Here is an 18881-nt window from a genome sequence, read left to right as displayed (position 1 = left end):
AATTTTGTTGTAATTTTGGTCAACAGGTCAAACAAGCTATGCAGAGATTAAAATATTTACAGCCGATACAAGGTTCACGTGAGACAATTCTACGAAATAATATCGACGTCGTCAAAAACAAATAATACCGTTACCTGAACTGTGGCGCTGTGGCGCGGTCCCACGCGGTGCTCCGCCGGCGAACACCACGCACACTATAACATTTCTTTCCCTGAGACCCCGGCACGACTATCCACACAAATTTCACTGAATTTTCCTAATAAAATCAACAAGTAAAATAGGAAACACGAAAACATGAACCGTCCGTCACATTTCACTTGACATGACATTTCGGTCTTCGGTCGGTCAGAATCCGTTACGTTACACGCACAATCGTTTTGAAATTAACTTATTTTAACTTTAAAGATTTATATTACAGTTTGAGTAACTTAATGCTGTCATATCACTGAAATATCTTATTGACAATTTTATCAGTTACATTTTTACTCAATACTAATTTAATAATAAAAAAAATCCTGGTTTTAGTAGCGCCCTCTTCATATTTACCTAGAAACTTTGACGTTGACATGTAACCTAATTGTGCATACAGATGTCGCCACACGATATTTTTACGATTGCTTTCCGCTGTATTCATTTCCGTTTCATTTTCATATCCGTTTTATATCGCAGCTTTTTATTCTAAATGAGAATTATGGAAAATACAATAAAACGATAAAATAAATAACGATGATGATTGCTTCACACGATAGACGTAAAGGTTAGCACAATTCTAGGACCCATAATGCTATTAACGTGAAGTGTGATGTAGGCAGAATAGTCGTACGTATCTAATTACTTATTTATTATTGTCTTTATCTTGATTCTTGGTCTTTATGGTCATACCTACTACCTACATCTATAGTCTATCACGATAACGTGACGTGCTTCTCATATCTAGGGTCTGGACAATAGTAATAAATTAATTATACAGAAACATGTAGGTAGGTACCTAGATAATGATTACCTATTTATTCCGATGCACGTTAAGCCGTTGGTCCCGGTTACTACTTACTGATGTAAGAAAGTAGTCGTTTCATGGGCCGTTTGTAATTTCTAAATACTTATTGTGACATACGTACTACGGAACGTCATTAATGAGAGACCTTTGATTGGAGAGACTTTTGGCTTTTTGGCGGAAAAGGGAACGGGACAGTTGCTTTCTTCATTGAATAATCTAAATAATTAATACGAAGTGGTGTTTTGTGGTTGATGATCGCATTAAGTTAGTCGGAAGACATTCGCGAGTGTTATTATATTGGAGTATTCAATAAACAAAGTGTATCTGCCTATTTTCGCTTCGTGTCAAGAAGCCGCTTCATAACTCGAAAGTTTATGCGGACTTTCGAGTTAATTCGTTTGGGGTTCGGAGTAGGAGTCTACTCCGAGGGTGGGGGCTTAGGTTTCATCATCATCACCTTTCATCATTTCATTAATCATCAAGAAAAAAAATACGTAAGACATGGCTGTATGGGCATAGTTCCCTTTGCCTTACCCTTCGGGGAAAACCGAAACAAAAAAAAAATTGGAGAGACTTTCCAGGGTATGTTGTGCAAGAAGAATATAGATGGCGTTGTACAGCTTTAACGTGATAATCACCTATTTTCTCATTACCTACTTGGCTCGGGTACATAATTACTCTAGAATACAATGTAATGGCAGAAGCATATATTAAAAATAATTGTTGCTTGATATTTGGATCACATTATGTTGCTACCTATATTGCTTCTCTTTATTTTGATCAGAATAATAATGGGTGGAAGATGTCATTGAGGGTGTAATAAAAAGGATCAACATTTATACCCAATAACAAAGATAAAAGATGCTATGTCTGTTCTCCATAAATATATACAGCGCCATCTATGTATATTGTTTTTGAGGAACGTATTCTGAAAAGGCCTCGTCAAGGCCCTATTAGCACTGAATGTAGATTTGCCGCATACAGCACTAATTAATAGGCTAGTTTCCAAGGACCAAGTACTTGCTAGATTCCAATTGGTTTCCAACTAGTCAAATCAGTTACTTTTTACTAAACGTCAAAACACGAAATTACTACGGAATTTGTATGAAAAAGCACACTGTGACGTCATAGAGAAAAGTGATAAAATGTCGGACTTATTATTACGTTTTACTTGATTAAAATTCATAAATAAATTAAATAGAAAAAAGAAAATGTTTTTCGTCAGTTTTAAATTTGTCTTTATTTAGTAATCAGAACTTCATAATTTATGTTTGACCTAGGAAATTATACTATCGGTCAAAAGGAGAGCGCTGAGTCGCGGTTCCGTCTATTAGCTAACACTCCATCTCAATAAAGAATTTCTTGCTGATGAGCTTCCGGTAGTCGTACATTTTTGTCCTAAGTCATGTGACAAATAAAAGATAGTTTTGGTAGTAGGAATGTATTGTCTTATAAGTATTTACACAAAAATACGAAACGTACTTAAACCTAAGCTAAATATTTATAATATCACATCATTTGCAAAACATTAAGTGATATGCCTAATTCATCAGGTTATTGTCAATCGTTTTTACATTATATTAGTATACATTCTATGTACGTTGAACTTGTCATGAATTTTAGTGTTTTTAGAATTTGTTATAGTTACATTACAAACAAAAATAACATAGACTATGTAAAAATTATAAATACTTACAATTTACAGGTACATACAAATATGTATAAAACTGTTTCTAATTCGATTCAAAAAATCTTAGTCATATTTTAGTACTTAGAGGTTAGAGAGAGAGAGGAGTATATCTTTTAGGTATTTCTCTCTCGTCAAAAAGTGTCTACAGATAAAATAGCAACATTATCTGACGTGTAGAAATATTTTGATATTCACTGAACGTTATTCGTTGATTTTTATCGGACTCTTGACTTTAATCTTATTGTTTTTTTTGCATCGAATTTTGTTTTTATATACTTATAGTGATATGATCGTGTAATATCGTACAGCCTAGCCTAATGGAAGACAAGGAATGTTGTTTCAGCTCTTAAACTAAAATAAAAACAAATACTAACAGAAAGGATCGCTGGCAAGACTTCTGGATTACATCACACACTATGTAGGTAGTACACAAAGTTTCCATTATGAAGTTAGTATTCACAATTTTGACGCATTTTCAATACTATTTAGTTAGTCAGCTAAACTGTACGAAAAGCCGTCAAAATTGTGGGTAAATAGGTATATAAATAAAGTTTTATTTAATATAACACGTTTCCGTTGTCACTTTTATAGTCATAAAGTGATCGTAGATATATTCGGACGCTTATAAACTTCAAAAATACGAATGAAGGTGTGGAAGCTTCTTATAACAATTTATTTTGATAATAAAGTTCCCAGGATCGAATAAAATATTATGGTTTAAACATTACAATTTTATAGGTTCCGTTAAAACAATCCCAGTTTAGCGGCTAATTTTTAATACATAAGTTAATCTATATTAATAGTCAACCAAGACAACTTTACGCAAATAAGCGCGCGAATATCCGATCACAGGTCATAAACTCATAACATAATAAATACGTCAGAAAATACAACAAACTGAGCTTTAGAACATCAAAGAAAGCCCTCTTCAAACTAAGCGAATTCTGTAAAACTTTATCCATTTTACATACTTGTAAATATCTGATTACAACAAAAAATATTGAATAGTGAGATATCGCTGGTTTTGAGAAGGGCTTTAACATAAATAAATTAGAAAAGTTATTTCAGAATAATTCAGAACAGTAGGTATTAAAACCGTTGTACTGTGGTCTAGTTTATATTACTTATATTAATTACAAACGTTTACAAGTACCCTGCGACGATGCAGTGCAATGAGGATTACAACAATAGTCACTTTCGTTACATTTACTTACATACTGCTTATACACACCGGGAAAGGTTATGAAACTGTCCACCAGCTACAATTTCTTTGAAAATTACAGTTTTAGAATCTTCAGAATGAAATTAATAGATTTTTGTACAATTCAAGTGCTTTATATATAACGCTACAACAGGCTACAACTATTTACAAAACCAATAAGATTCGAAACATATTTTTTACTTAGCTCTTGTAAAAAGAAGTAAAAAGCACATACCAATAATGACAAGCGCTATAAAAGGTATCCTTTGCCTTTTTATTTTCTTTATTAAAAACCGTGCAAATGTTATTTTTGACAGCAGCAAGCGCGGCCATATTGTAAAATAATTTGACAGTTTGACAACCGTTCCCGCGATTTTTCTTCACTGGCAGTGTTCGGTGACGTCGACCACGGTGTTCTTTCGCCAGCCGAAGCAGAAGTACCCTGCGGCTAGGCCTAGGACCAGCGCGAGGCACAGCCACACGTTATACGTCATAAACACCAGCATAAGGACGTAAGAAGCCGTCGACTGCACCACGTGGAGCAGCGTTTGGATTATGTGCCCTGATGACGTCATTGAATATCTGGAAAATTTTAAGTTGTTAATATTAGTAAAGGAGATTACGAAAATTCTACTTATATACTTAGTATCAAATAAAAAATATTTCCGGTATTACCCATAGATACTTGGTAAGATGGGAAGACAACATAAGGACTAAAGCTGACGGAATGGTGGCCAAGGGATGGTATACGATATCGAGGTACGTCAGACAGCAGTGGATGACACAGGACCAGAAAGGATGTATCTACCCACTGCTGAAGAACTATCCAGATAGATTACCCAGAGAGAGTTAGTAACATTGAACTTATATCTATGTTGGTGTATATAAGTACTTACTTACATCAACAGCCTATGATAAATGAATTGTCACATTATCAAACGAATGGGACTAGGATATTACCTAATCAGCTCAACCCTCGATAAGCGCTCCCATTAGTCCTACCATGAGGCAAATCTTCAATAATTCACGTTGAAAAAAAATCGCATGTTACTAGGACAACAAGGTAAAATACTAACTTAACAACAGCTGTACCCCCGCAGGCGCCATTGGCCCCGCACTCGGTCTTGGTGATGTTGACGCGCGAGTCGCCAGTGGCGGCGGTGGCGCGCGCGTGCAGCGCCTCCCGGTAGTACTTCAAGCCTTCGTAGAGCACGCCCGCCAGGAAGATGGCCACCGCGGACCCGAATAGCTCCAGCGCCGTCGTCGTCATCCAGCCCTTGAACAGGATCTCCTGGCAGACGCCCGCGTGAAACTGTAATCAAGAAACATAATAGGTCACTAACCTTTAATTCATGCAGGTAGTAGCATGCGCATACGATTTTAGTAACAAACAGCTGAACTACTGTTTTTTGGTAGATGTCAGCATTTGACACTCATTCTTTTGTTTTGACTATTCACGTAACCTTACACATAATTATTGATTCAATTCGGGGCATTACGACTCAACTGTTTATTTCAGTGGAATAGGTCGACCTAACGGTCTCCATAGTCCAGTAAATAAATCAAAAATCACTTTATGAACCCTGGTTTGAAAGGACATTGCGGGTTGATCACCCGATTTTCCGAAAGTAAGATGATCTGTGCTTCGGAGTCACGCTAAGCCGTTGGTTACTACTTACTGATTGCTATGTACGTACCTAGTCGTTACATGAGTGATGCCTAAGGCCTTTGGCGGCTCAATAACCCGGATACCATGGCTTTTCGTTCTTTGTACTTTGAGAACCATCACCAGTCCATAACTCGTAATATATTCTAACCATTAGTTTGCAAATAAGAATGAGTAAAGGAAGGTCACCATTACAAGTTTCTTATGGCACATTGTATAAAGTAACTCGTAACAATATCAACGAATGAATAATTTGTTGTTATCAGTTAAAACCGCAGTATTTCACACATGACGTGACCAATCAAAACATTAAGGCCGGGTCTACATCGCGCGAGTTGTGTTAAAATGATTTGATAATTAATTTTCTATAAAGTTGAATCCATTTCACGGGTAAAGCCATGTCCGGTAGTGGACTAATAAGTCTTATTTATTTCAAAAATATGGACTAACTACAGTCCGATCCTAATGGCCACATACGCATAAAGTCACTCTCGTAATGCCTTTGGCGGCAATCAATGGTGGTGGTGCTATAAGTATTTCCGAAGTACTGAGCTGTGAATGTAATACGTGATATCCCGACACGGTTTCAATCATTCAGCGCTCTTTGCCATCAGCGCACGAGAATCCAAAGCAATTCTTTCAGACGACACCCCGAGTCGACGTTCACCCCAACTGGGCACCCTAAGGCCAGTCGTCTTAAATTGGTATGTTTGGCCACTTGGCGATCACGACATTTCTCTGAACTAAATATATGTATACCACCAAGTCTGATCACTCTATTGTTTCCCAGTCAATAATAATTAGTTAAATTGTGAGTTCTAAATGTTCTAATAATTACACACAAATTTCAGTTTACAATAACCGTCTAGTTTAGTCGACTTGTTAAATCATTTGTGATGTGATTTTACATGGGTACATATATTATCTATCTATAATATAATATATACTTATAACGGATTGGTCGCTGGCTATTTGACAATTCTTTGACCGCATATTACAAAAATTGTTTTAAATTTCGTTCCAGAATTCGTAAGACACAGCCACGGTGTCAAGTGAAACAATCAGCGCCCGCGCACATATTTCGCGCATTTTTCACGTTCTTTCTCAATTCTACCTCTTGTTGGTTGGGTGGCGGTCCCGTTTCACAGATTTAGCACACAATTAGTATGGACACGTTAAATACAGAGCGTTTTGTAAAGGAACAATAAGACATTGTCATTCGAGTCCTGTTATACATTTCCTTGTTAAAATAGTTTTGGTTTGTTTCATACAAAAGACATCAACGAAATAACTTTTTTTTAAATATAAACATTTTCGGAAACGTACATTTTTAGGTGTTTTGTTTATCATAATTTGAAGTGACCTATATCCGGCGATAGATATGAGAGATAGCAGTGGGAAAGACATACCGCACCACAGCGACTGCGGTTACTGATAGCAACACAGTTGCTTCATACATTGTTGCCACAAACAAACATTCATGGTTACTGTCGGCGATTACTGATTACAGATTACTTACTGTGTTTCATGGATATATTATCAGCCTGGTATCGACTTTATTTTGTAACATTTAACAAATTCGAAGATTTTATGGTGTAAGCTGGTTTTGAAGGCAGGTTTCCGACCCGATTACTCTAGCCATAGAGGCAGCCAATCAGCTCGCGACACCAAACACTTCAGGTCCCCGATACCGACCCCGCCGGCGTGGTCGACGATTTCCCTCATTCAGCGCTTATCGCTATCGACCCACTAGTTAGTTAATGCCAAGTAGTTAATGCCATCTGCGGCAAATATACAATAAGTCAAAAAAAAAAAAAAAAACGACCCGATTACTCTAGCCATAAAAGCAGCCAATCAGCTCGCGACACCAAACACTTCAGGACCCCGATACCGACCCCGCCGGCGTGATTGAATGCCCTTACCCAGCAACTTACAGTCTCACAAAGTGATTTCGACTATGTCCCCATCGGGAATTGGACCCGGTCTTCCAGATCGTTAGTCTTATCGGTATCAGTCTGATCGGAGGCTGTCACTAACGATAACAATGTAGTATGTAAAAAGTCGTCACTCTACTCACCACCATAGCGTGGGCGGAGGAGCACCCGTCGCCGTGGTTTCCGTGGTCGTGGGTCATGTCGGCGTGGTGCATGTCGGCGTGGGTCATGTCAGCGTGGTGCATGTCAGCGTGGTTATGCTCCATTGTGGTTTCTGTAACAATTATAGAAGATTTATTAATAAGTTGATGTATTCTGGTATGCCTTCCCAAATTGGGCACATAACCGGGAACGGCATATATCTTGTTTTTTTGATAATAGGTAAAATAAGCTAAAAAAAAAAATATATATAATAAAATTAAGGATCACCGAAATGATAAAAATGTCTGGTATTAAATGTGTTCCTCTAGTCTTCTTCTATTGTGTGGGTTGTGAGGTGGAGTACTAACCTCATCAACTCTGGTGTCAGGGTTACTATTGAGCCGCCAAAGGCCCTTGACATGACTCATGTAATGACTACTTACTTACATCAGTAAGTAGTAACTGGGACCAATGGCTTAACGTGCCTTCCGAAGCACGGATCATCTTACATTTTGGACAATCAGCTGATCAGCCTGTAATGTCCTAACCAAACTAGGAATCACAAAGTGATTTTTGTAATATGTCCCCACCGGGATTCGAACCCGGGACCTCCGGATCGTGAGCCCAACGCTCACGCTATTCCTCTAGTTATTAAATAACTTGTAATGTATACCGTCAATGATTTAAAAGATGTATTGCTGTTGCAGTTTCTTTTCATTTATTCTCCTCAGCCATAACACCTTGCGAAATGACGTAGATTCAAAATTCAAAAATGTTACATTGACTTTCAACAAGTTTATCCATGATAATTGCATTACATAAATGATTCTGATTTCTGAATAAGTAAGCCAAAGGCCCCTGACATGGCTCATGTAATGACTACTTACTTACATTAGTAAGCCACATTAGTATTTAACCAATAGTAACATATTAACATTAATGTATCGTACAGTCCTGTGCCGGGTACACCCGCCCAACTTTCCCGAATCTGTGTGGTTCAAGCAATAAGGAAGCAGGTAAATTTAATAGAATCGGTGAGCACCGTAGTTTGGCGACTAGTATCTGCGTTGTGCAAGATCGGCTTTCACTGCGCAGGCGCTTGCGCAAGCCGCAGCTGCACCGCGGATTTACCTACCCACGACGTAGTTGTGCTTCAATCAATGCTAATCTTACAGGTTTTGTTTCCCTACTTTGATTGTAATTTTGTAACAGTTTTTCATACCGAATACCAAAACATAACGTAAGTTCATGACTCCCAATTGGGGTAGTCAGAGGTACATCCATCGCAAGAGGAATTAAGTACTCACAACAATGTACATAGATTGTAAAATTGCCACTATAGACATTTTTTTCGGGCATTACGACGAATTACTTATAAATTGAGGAGCTCGGTGGCGCAGCGGTTATCGCGCTCGGTCTGCGATTGTTGAAGTAAAGCAACTTTCGCAAAGGCCGGTCATAGGATGGGTGATCACAACAAATAAAAGTTTTCATCTCGAGCTCCTCCGTGCTTCGGAAGGCACGTTAAACCGTTGGTCCCGGCTGCATTAGCAGTCGTTAATAACCATCAATCCGCACTGGGCCCGCGTGATGGTTTAAGGCCCGATCTCCCTATCCATCCATAGGGAAGGCCCGTGCCCCAGCAGTGGGGACGTTAATGGGCTGATGATGATGATGATGACTTATAAATTGGCTTTGATAGGGAGTCCGCGATTCCCGCTACGTCGAGTCTCTTTATAGCGAGTGGTTCTACGTCGCGTCTGTTATATATTTGTATACTTAGTAGAAAAAAACAAAATAATGCATCTATAATTGTAGCCTCTACATACAATTTGTTGAAACATCGATTAGGTAAGTTGTTTTTGACGTGACTTATTGTAGATTTGCCGCAAATGGGATCAACTACTTGGCCGAACAAATGGGGAAAGCGGAGTGATCCAGTACCCGGCCGGATCCTTAAAACATAACGGAATGAAGTTACTTGTACCTAACAGAATAAATACTAAGTCTTTTACAAAAGGATTTATATGGCTGATAAGGAAAAACTTCGATATTTTTATTGTTATTTCGTGCGTCGGTGGATAAGGCAAATTTAACCTGTATTTTTGATTGGCTGTTACCACGTTTGAACAAATTGCATTGATTTTCAGTTACTTACTGTTTTAACAGTATTGAGACATCGAAGTAAACAAGAAAAAACAAGAAGCAAGAGAATTGTGTCAGGGTCGAAGCAAATGAAATTCGATAGTCTCTGCTTACCCCGGTGGGAAATAGGCGTGAGTTTATGTATACAGGTTAGTGACATCGTAACGAATACTGAGGGGGATGATTCAGACCATGATTCTTAGTTAATATCAAGTGGAATTTTCCGTCACAAGTATAGTAAATAAAATACATATAAAAATGTATATGTCTGTTACCCATGAAATTAGAAGGTTAAACTTATGATCTGTGGTTAAACGAAGGAAAATCTGTACAGCGCCATCTATATTGTTTTTGAGGAACATAGCATGGAAAGTCCCTCTCTGTTTCAATGTGGCCTTTTAACTCCTCTGACCTCGACCAAAGTGTCGTGCAAAAAGCTAGTACTTATTAAAATAACTATGGTTTCTTTTGTCTCCAAAATCCGGCCAAAACTATACCGCTGAAGGAATTTTAACTTAAACTTAAACAGCCTATATACGTCCCACTGCTGGGCACAGGCCTCCCCTCAATCAACCGGAGGAGGTATGGAGCATACTCCACCACGCTGCTCCAATGCGGGCGGGTATTTATTTTGATAAATAATTGTAAATTGTAATAAGTTCTGTCGAAGGCAACTCCGTTTCAAATTAACATATTAATTAATGTCATTCAGTCTCCGAATTTATTTTGGATGTTTCCTTTACTGAAACGCATCCACTGATAAGTACAAGTAATATCGTGTTACATTTTCTCAGGACAAATGTGTTTGACGATGAGTTGGTTTCGCGTCACTATGCAATTTGTTATTTTATTTACATAAATTATCTGACTACTCCAATTGGATTATAGTCGTATGCTTGAGTTGTTGTTATACATAAATATTATATTTTGAAAAAATCGTTAATTATATATCTAGCTAATCCAATAGAGATTATGTACTGTCTCGTGTCTGTTTATATTTAAACAAAGAAAATATTTATTATAAGAGGACGCCACAGCACAATACCATAATATCAAAAACAAATCAGTAAGTTTAAATATTGGGGGATACGCTTTTGGTCCGGACGGACTTACGCTCACCATAAAGGTTCCATTTTTTTGGTACGGAACCTTAAATAAACTTTTCAAAAATGACAGATACAAAAATGTTGGTTGAGTTCAACGCCAATATCTTTGTGCCTTGTATTTCCGTCCTAATGTCCATTACAATCCAATTACGCAACAAAAGTGCATATTGTGCATATTTTCACAAAAGCGCCCGCTTGCGCCCGCGCACGTGCAGACCGATGCAACACTTGTTTGGTTATGCACCGCATATTAACCTACTTCGGGTGCAGTTTTCTACAACTTGGGTTTTTTAATCAACCCGTTGTGGTTGATAACATACAAGTTGCCTAGAAATTTACATGTAATTGCTGTTTGAACAGAGGTTTATGTTGTGTCGAATCAGTATGGTTTGAATTACATAATAACTATTCTTACAATTAGGTTTTTAACCTCTCATCTGCCGGAACGCGGATCTCGACCAGACACAATGTAAAATCTATTGTGTCTGGTCTCTTGGCAGATGAGAGGTTAAGTATCATCATCCCGCAAGCATTATCCCGTTTTTCACAGGGTCCGCTTGTACCTAACCTGAAGATTTGACAGGTCAAGTTTTGTACAGAAGCGACTCCCTGTCTGACCTTCCAACCCGCGACGGGAAAACCAGCTCAATACAGGTTAGGTCACATACCCCCGAATATGCATTTCGCGGGAACGTAGGTTTCGTCACGAAGTTTTCCTTCATCGCTGAACACGTGAATTCGAAAACAAATTCGATAAGTAATCATTGGTTTAGGCCTGTGCTGGATTCGAACCTGCAACCTAAAAATTATTAAAAGTTTAATACTGCTTATGATTCCAGCAGTGTAGTGGTGTCTCTTGATGGAATAAACATGATTATGGATTTTTTATATGTTATTATTCCGAACATTATTTTAGTTCCAAATATATCAGTATCAAATCTCTACGGATTTCCCCAAGGCAGTGCGGCCTTCACGGATACAATCACTGCGCCCGCGCCGCTGTCCGCTCAGCTGATCTGGCGCAGTGTTGCAACCATCGTCGGTACAACCTAATAGACGCCTAATGTTTGTTTTTTTTTGTATAGAATTCATTTTGCCAACTATTGGAGGTAAAACGGACGATGAAAGTGAGACACTATGTTCTGTTTGGCTTACTCAAGATCGTAAATACGTCGTTTTTTTGACTTATTAGTAGGTCTGCCTCAGATGGTATTAATAAAAAAATCACGTCGAAAGGTTACAGAAGTGGTCGAGATTGGCCGAACGTTGTCAGCTCGCAAATTATATCTGACATTTGTCAATCAGATATGTTGCCAGCACCTGTTCGTCTCTTATTAGGAGTCTAGAGGTTCTCTCGTTGATGGTTGCGACCTATGTAGATACGTGCGCATGCGCACCGCACCGTCAACACAAGTAGTTCATTGACTTCTTGACCAACCTTTGATCAATTACATTCGTAAGTATATATAAAATTCCTTAGCTACTTAATTAAATTATGTCGTATTTTGGTTACGCGACGTTTGTAACTTCAAAATACAGTCAAGGAAAGTAGGGTGGTACCAAAAATGTTAATCTTGTAGCGTAACAGATTGCAAGGTCACAGTTAAATATTGCGTTTAAAACCGGTCGGGGGTTACTATATATAAATATAATTTATGAGGTCATACTTTATACTTTGGGATTTTTTGACATTATATGACGCAAAAATATCGCGACTAAAGTAAAGTTCTAAGAGCATTTCGAAAATGTTTGCTGGCAGGTTGAATTCTAAAATGGTAAAGCATTTTATAAATGCTAACGTACAATAATGTAAGTACTTACTTAATAATTAATGTGGATGCATATAGAGGTTGGGGATGACCCAAGTAATTGTGAATGGATTGTGTAAAGAATGATGTGTGTGTGAAAGGTGTGAGTTCTGGGGGGTTAAAATGGCCACATCGAAGCAATTCATCTAAGAAAGCAATATTGATATTTGACATTTGTTTGCATTGCGCACTTACTTTTACATGCGCAAATGTCAAATTGCAATATTGCTTCCTTAGATGAATTGCTTCGATGTGGCCATTTTAACTCCCCTGAACTGACGACTGACAGAGATGGATAGAAGAGGAATACATGACGTCCATTCCACTCAGAGAGGGAGGCAGGAGGATTGTTGTACAATAGGACGGAGTCCAACCAAAAGTGTTTTTTTTTGTTTGTGTTTTTCATTGAATGTATTATTTATTTAGGCCGCTGGGGCGTAAAGGTTCTCGAATGGCGACCATGTGCCGGACGACGCTCAGTGGGTAGGCCCGCTACAAGGTGGACCGACGATCTGGTGAAGGTCGCGGGAAGCCGCTGGATGCGGGCAGCGCAGGACCTATCGTCGTGGAGATCCTTGGGGGAGGCCTATGCCCAGCAGTGGGCGTCGTACGGCTGATAATGATGATGTATTATTTATTTGTATGTATTAATACGTTAAGCTGTTAAACAGCAGCAGCGGCCTGCAGCATGTGTGTTGTGAGCCAAACAGAACGTAGCGTCCCGCTTTCATCGTCCCTTTTACCAGCTGCAACTGCAGCGGCAGCTGTGTTGCTGTTTTGTTAGTAAATAAGATGATTCCGTGCTTCGGAGGGCATGTTAAGCAGTTGGTCCCGGCTATTAGCCGTAAAACAGCTCCACCAACCTGCAGTGCAGCGTGGTGGAGTATACCCCATACCTACTCCGGTTGATTGAGGCAAGGCTTATACCCAGCAGTGGGATGTATATAGGCTGTTTATGTTATGTAATGTATGTATTATTTACGTAATAAGTTTAATTTGCATCTTACTAATTATGGGCATTTCTACGGAAGGGTCTATTTTTTCTCAATTCGGTGCCGAAATTGAAATTAGGCTTTTATGAATATTTTAATAACAAATATTGAACTTTATTCCATCTTGAATCTAATGATGCAATTGGGACCAGATTTGGTGAAGTGGTTTATGAGAAAAGTTAATCACCGAATTGGGCAACCATCGAATTGAGAAAATGAAACACCGAATTGAGAAGCGGCTCAGCGAATTGAGAAAATGAATCACGGAATTGAGAAATAAGCCAGCGAATTTAGAAATGCTGTTAGTTATTATAGAAATAATGCAATGAATGACCAATAATGATGTGGTATGGGCATCTGATGAAGAGGAATGGAAGTCATATTAGATGGTATGTGGTGAGTATGAATGTGCATGGACATAGGGGGTAGAAGACGACCGATAAAGGTGTGGATTGGATTGCGTGAGGACGGATATGTGTATGAAAGATGTATTAAGATGACGAAAGACAAACAAATGAATATCGTAAAAAATAGGAAACTTCCCCACGAAGGGAAGAAAATGATATATTTCATGTCTTGCCTAGGCTTGACCATGTGAGATTACACCTTCCTCACTTCCCTTTGACATGCGTATCAACGCTGGTGGAGGAAATACCCAAGCTAGGTCGAAGTCCCATGTTTTGCTGAATGCATCTATGAAAATAGCACCTTTGTCCCTCACATCTCAGGCCACACAAATCGGAACTACTTTCGAATGAGAAGTTGCGAAAAGGTCTATCTGAAGAATTCCCCGCTTTTTGAATAGAAAGTTCGTCACTCGATCCGACAGATGCCAGTCCGCTAGAGATTTCTGCCACGAGAGGCTGTCGGCAATCTCGTTGAAAACACCTAGAATGTATTAAGCAAAAATTTCTATTCTGTTCCTTTGTGCTAGTTCCAGAAGTTTTGCTACTAGGTCTGTTAAGAGACTGGAACTTGTTCCCCCTGATTCCTTATATAGGACACAACCGTTTTGTTGTTGGAGTGCATAATGACTCGTCGTTCTCGTAGTTGGGGTAACGTCATCTGAAATGCTCGGTATACTGCATACAGCTCTTTGCGATTTATATGCCACAAGGTTTGGCTCTTCTCCCAAACTCCGCTGACTAGAGACTCGTTGACATGAGCACCCCATCCGTTGTCTGAAGCATCTGTTGTGACGAATACTGTGCCCTGATATATGAAAATTGTTCGTCCTTTGTGAAGGTGTTCCAACCACCAAGAACATTCCTGTAGAGCTTTTGTCGGTATTAGAAATTTCCGTGTTTTCTGGTGTTGAGGAAGACAAATGGCTGCACGTGGAAGACGTCTGATATGTAATCTTCCTAGAGGGACCGTGAAAGATGCAAAGCCCAATTTCCTTACCAGACTTTTTCCTGTGACCAAATTCCAAGTTCCTGATTTCAATACTTCCATAAGGATACTTGTCAAGTTGTCTATTCTGCTGTCCGGTATAAAGGTTCTGTTTTTCTCTGTGTCCCACATTATCCCCAAGTAGTCTAGACAATGGGTTGGTGGGTTCAGAGATTTATTTCTGTTTATTTTGCATCCAAGCTTTTCCAGATAATTTACCACGTATAAGGTGTCTTCCTCTAAGGGTCTTTCTGTTGATTGGCTAAGAGGAAATTGTCGAGGTAAACTATCACTCTTATCCCCTTATACCAGTTTGATACCCTTGCAAATGTGAGCGGTGCAGTCGATAGGCCGAAAGGTAGGCAAGTAAACTGAAGTTTTCTGTGTTGATGTACTATTGTCAAGAATTTTCTGTGACCTGTCTTTATAACTTTATATCTATTTTAATGTAGCATGGTATTCATCTTGTGGCAAGATAGCATTTCTTCTCTGCTCAATAGCTTCTACCTTGCGACCGCATACATATTGTAGGACATCATCCGATATATTTTTGAAACCTGAGTTTGATCCTAAAAATGTATCCTTAAGATCCTGTTTCAGAGTAGGATGTTTGGTTCAAAGTTCCTTCATAGTATTGCCAAGCGTTTCTCGTTGCAATAACAAGCCGTGTAAAGTCGTCCCAAAACCGGTTTCCTGCTTTATCAAAAAATCAGCTGTGGCATTTGACGAGTTAAACTTTTTTAAGCAAGGGTTAACTCAAAAGACGTGAAAGACGAATAACGTATCTGCTTTTATGCTAGTTCACCCAACCTCAAGCACTTGATTCCCTCAAGGATCTTGTTCCTTAGTCATGGAAGTGAAATCAAAATCTTCTACATCTTCTTCAGGTTGATCCGGAGCTTTTCAGGTGAATGATTTCGTTGTATCCTCCTCAAAACATCCTTCGTGCGAACGACATTCATCGTCTGAAGTATTATCGAGCCTCTTTAAGATGTTGGAAAGCATGTCCTTCATCTCACTAAAGTTCTGTTCTAATTTATCGAACCTGGACAATTTCTTTGACTTCGATGATGAGGACCGAACTGTAGATAGATCGTCTGTATCTTCACTATCTGCTAGCTCCTTAGACGCATCCTTACGGCTTAAAAGCAGTGGTTTTAATTCAGTGAGTGAAGCCACTATCAGCTCATTTAGAACAGCTGATCCTCTGATCCTTGAACTGATTTAAGGTGTGCCAATTATGAGACCTACACAAAAGGGACATCCCAGTATTTTAATTTTCATATCCCGGTAGGTCTTCTTCGGGAGGGATGTACATTCTGGGCAATATGCTCTTGGAAGCTCGACTGTCGGGAGAGCGAATCTAATTGTGTTCAGAACAAGCGGGTCCAAGTTTGGGCCTAAGAGGTCTTGTCTCGTGTGAGGAATGACTTTCCACTGGAGCCATCCCTCCGGCAAATACGTTCTGGCCAACTGCTTTATTCGCTTTAAATTTTGATTGAATTATTACATCTAATACTAATAATGTTCTCAGAATAATAATAAACTAACCCTCTCCCTAACCTACTCCTTCGGGGTAACAGGCGTGATGCCATTTGTTATGTAAACATTATCAAATCTCAATTCGGTGCAAGTAATTCTCAATTCGGTGCCCCATTTTCTAGGGAATTGAGACCCATCGAATTGAGAAAATATCACATTTCATCAATTATCTAGTAAAGTTATCAATTAAATCAATTAATACAAAACATACAGTCAAATACCACCTAAATACTTAATTAATTTAGCACATATATTATTAAATACTTCATAAACAAAATTAATATCTTCCACCGATTTTAGAATTGACCCTACCCCAAAAAAAACGAACGATTTCGACCCTTCGAAAAACTCTCCTCTATGCAGCAGTCCGCCCATCCACACATCTCGGGCACTCGGGCGCACCTGGCTTTCTACGGGAACCGGGTAGTGATGATAGTACTGCGCGTAGTTAGTGATGTAAGTTGACAAAACTTAATTTCACCGAATTGAGACACATGCTGGCTTCAAAATTAAAATATGTTATTGTACTAAAACTAAAAGGTTCACAATAAACACAATTACGTATTTAGCTTTATTAACTATCCCTTGTTCTGTGAACGTTGGAATTATGTTTTGGAAACTAGTAGTTTAGAAGTTATGAAGCAATAACGAGTCAATTCTGGAATGGCTTCACGTCATTTTAAGCCAAATTTTGCCCGTTTTCAAACTTCGGGATTTTTTTTTGACGCTTTTATAAAACTTTACGGTCTTCTAAATTACTCTCCACGAAGGCAAGAGTCCTATAAATACGTGAGTATTTTTTCCAAGTACGTAATTAGATGCTACAGGTACTTTTTTCACTGGAATCACTCAATCGGCTCTTCCCGTAGAAATGCCCTAATCACTACTTATATTACAATTTTACTATCATTATTATTTAAGTTCTATTCGTGATTGATCACAAAAACCGGTGCAACTGAAAAGCCATTTATGTTTGAAAGTTGTACGCTGCTGACAGAATTAATTGGATTTAAAACTTCTTCACTCTCGTATGCAACGTTAATTGTCATTCGTAATAAAATTATGAATCGTTTGCAATTAGCATACGGGTAAATTACCTATAACTGCTTTAATACACACATTTTCCTCATACACTGGCTTGCAAAACTAAGTAGGTAAGTACTATTTTATAATTCTTTTTTTAATCATTTTTGGCTCATTTTCGCCATGTTAGTTTCCGCCTTTAGAGGCATGTATTCCTAAGTATGGTTATGGATCAGCATTGTACTTTGAAAAGATAGGAAGCATAAATTTCCCACGTATATCTTACGAGGGGCTCATTATGTAACAGCTGTATTTCCTAAGTTTCTAGCTTATTTATCTAATTCACGAGGCATTAACCGCGGCGCTGCTCGGTGTGTATAATGAATTCAGCCGTTAATTCACGCTTCCTATATTCTTTGTGGTACATTACTGTCATAAATATCTTGTCATTGTCATTTTTGAGACACATGTGCACAGAATAACGTCTTTGATACTCATTGGGTAGAGTTGTCAGACGAAAACAAAACCATTATTGTGGTGCACAGGTAGGTCAAAGATGCAGTAGGTAGATATTGGTACCAAAAAAAACTAATTAACCCTAACGCACTAAAAATAAACAACTCTCGCGTATTAAAAAAGGATACCAAGGTAATGCTGCCGATTTTGGCAGACAAAACTTAATTTTATTTTAGTCTGACAGCTTTAAAAATAGTGCCCTCCTTCACTTACGACGACTGCAAGACAGAGATAAAGCTAGTTTTAGAACTGTCAATCAAACTTAATATAAACGTAGGTACCAACCTAATATTCGGCATCTCTATTTAAACAAGAATATAAGATCCAGGGTTATAACGAAGATTATAACGAAATCATGAGACTATTTACTATTATTTCTAAACGTACACTCAAAGCAGCAACCTTACATCAATTTGTATTTAAAATTAGGAAAATAAATAACCTAGAAGAACTCATACTGAGTGGCTCCGCTGGGGAGTATGCTCTACAGCGGAGCCACTTTAATTAGTTGTTTTCTTCCTTATTATAGCACGTACACATAAAATCTTTTCACGTACACTATGTACATGGTACGTACAGTAATCTATATCGTTTTCAACTGAATTGGAGGTGGTGGCCCCGCGACAGAGCATCACACTATAATTTAGCCCTTTGTGTACGATACTCTAGTGGACTGAACCTAGTACCTTTGTATTTATAAAAGTATAACTGTACTTTGTAGTGTACAA

General features: G+C 38.5%; 2 protein-coding genes across 4 annotated transcripts in view; both read right to left on the bottom strand.

The window, feature by feature from the left end:
- LOC126375247 (serine/threonine-protein kinase D1) overlaps positions 1–334 on the bottom strand; it is a 101421-nt gene extending 101087 nt beyond the window's left edge. For both annotated transcript variants that reach the window (XM_050022158.1, XM_050022159.1), the window contains exon 1: positions 135–334. The gene's annotated coding sequence lies outside the window, so the exon portion shown is untranslated. The remainder of the gene's footprint in view (positions 1–134) is intronic.
- Positions 335–2422: 2088 nt separating this feature from the next.
- Positions 2423–18881, bottom strand: part of LOC126375337 (high affinity copper uptake protein 1-like) — a 34180-nt gene continuing 17721 nt past the window's right edge. For both annotated transcript variants that reach the window (XM_050022281.1, XM_050022280.1), the window contains exons 2-4: positions 7632–7762; positions 4965–5200; positions 2423–4470 (exon numbers count right to left, since the gene is read on the bottom strand). In XM_050022281.1, the coding sequence (XP_049878238.1) occupies positions 4269–4470; positions 4965–5200; positions 7632–7754 (561 nt within the window). In that variant the 5' untranslated portion in view covers positions 7755–7762 and the 3' untranslated portion in view covers positions 2423–4268. The remainder of the gene's footprint in view (positions 4471–4964; positions 5201–7631; positions 7763–18881) is intronic.

This window comes from Pectinophora gossypiella, chromosome 18, assembly GCF_024362695.1.
Source record: "Pectinophora gossypiella chromosome 18, ilPecGoss1.1, whole genome shotgun sequence".
NCBI classification, from domain to species: Eukaryota; Metazoa; Arthropoda; class Insecta; order Lepidoptera; family Gelechiidae; genus Pectinophora; species Pectinophora gossypiella.
Note: the sequence above shows the minus strand (reverse complement) of the source record. Positions and strands in the feature narration are given on the sequence as shown.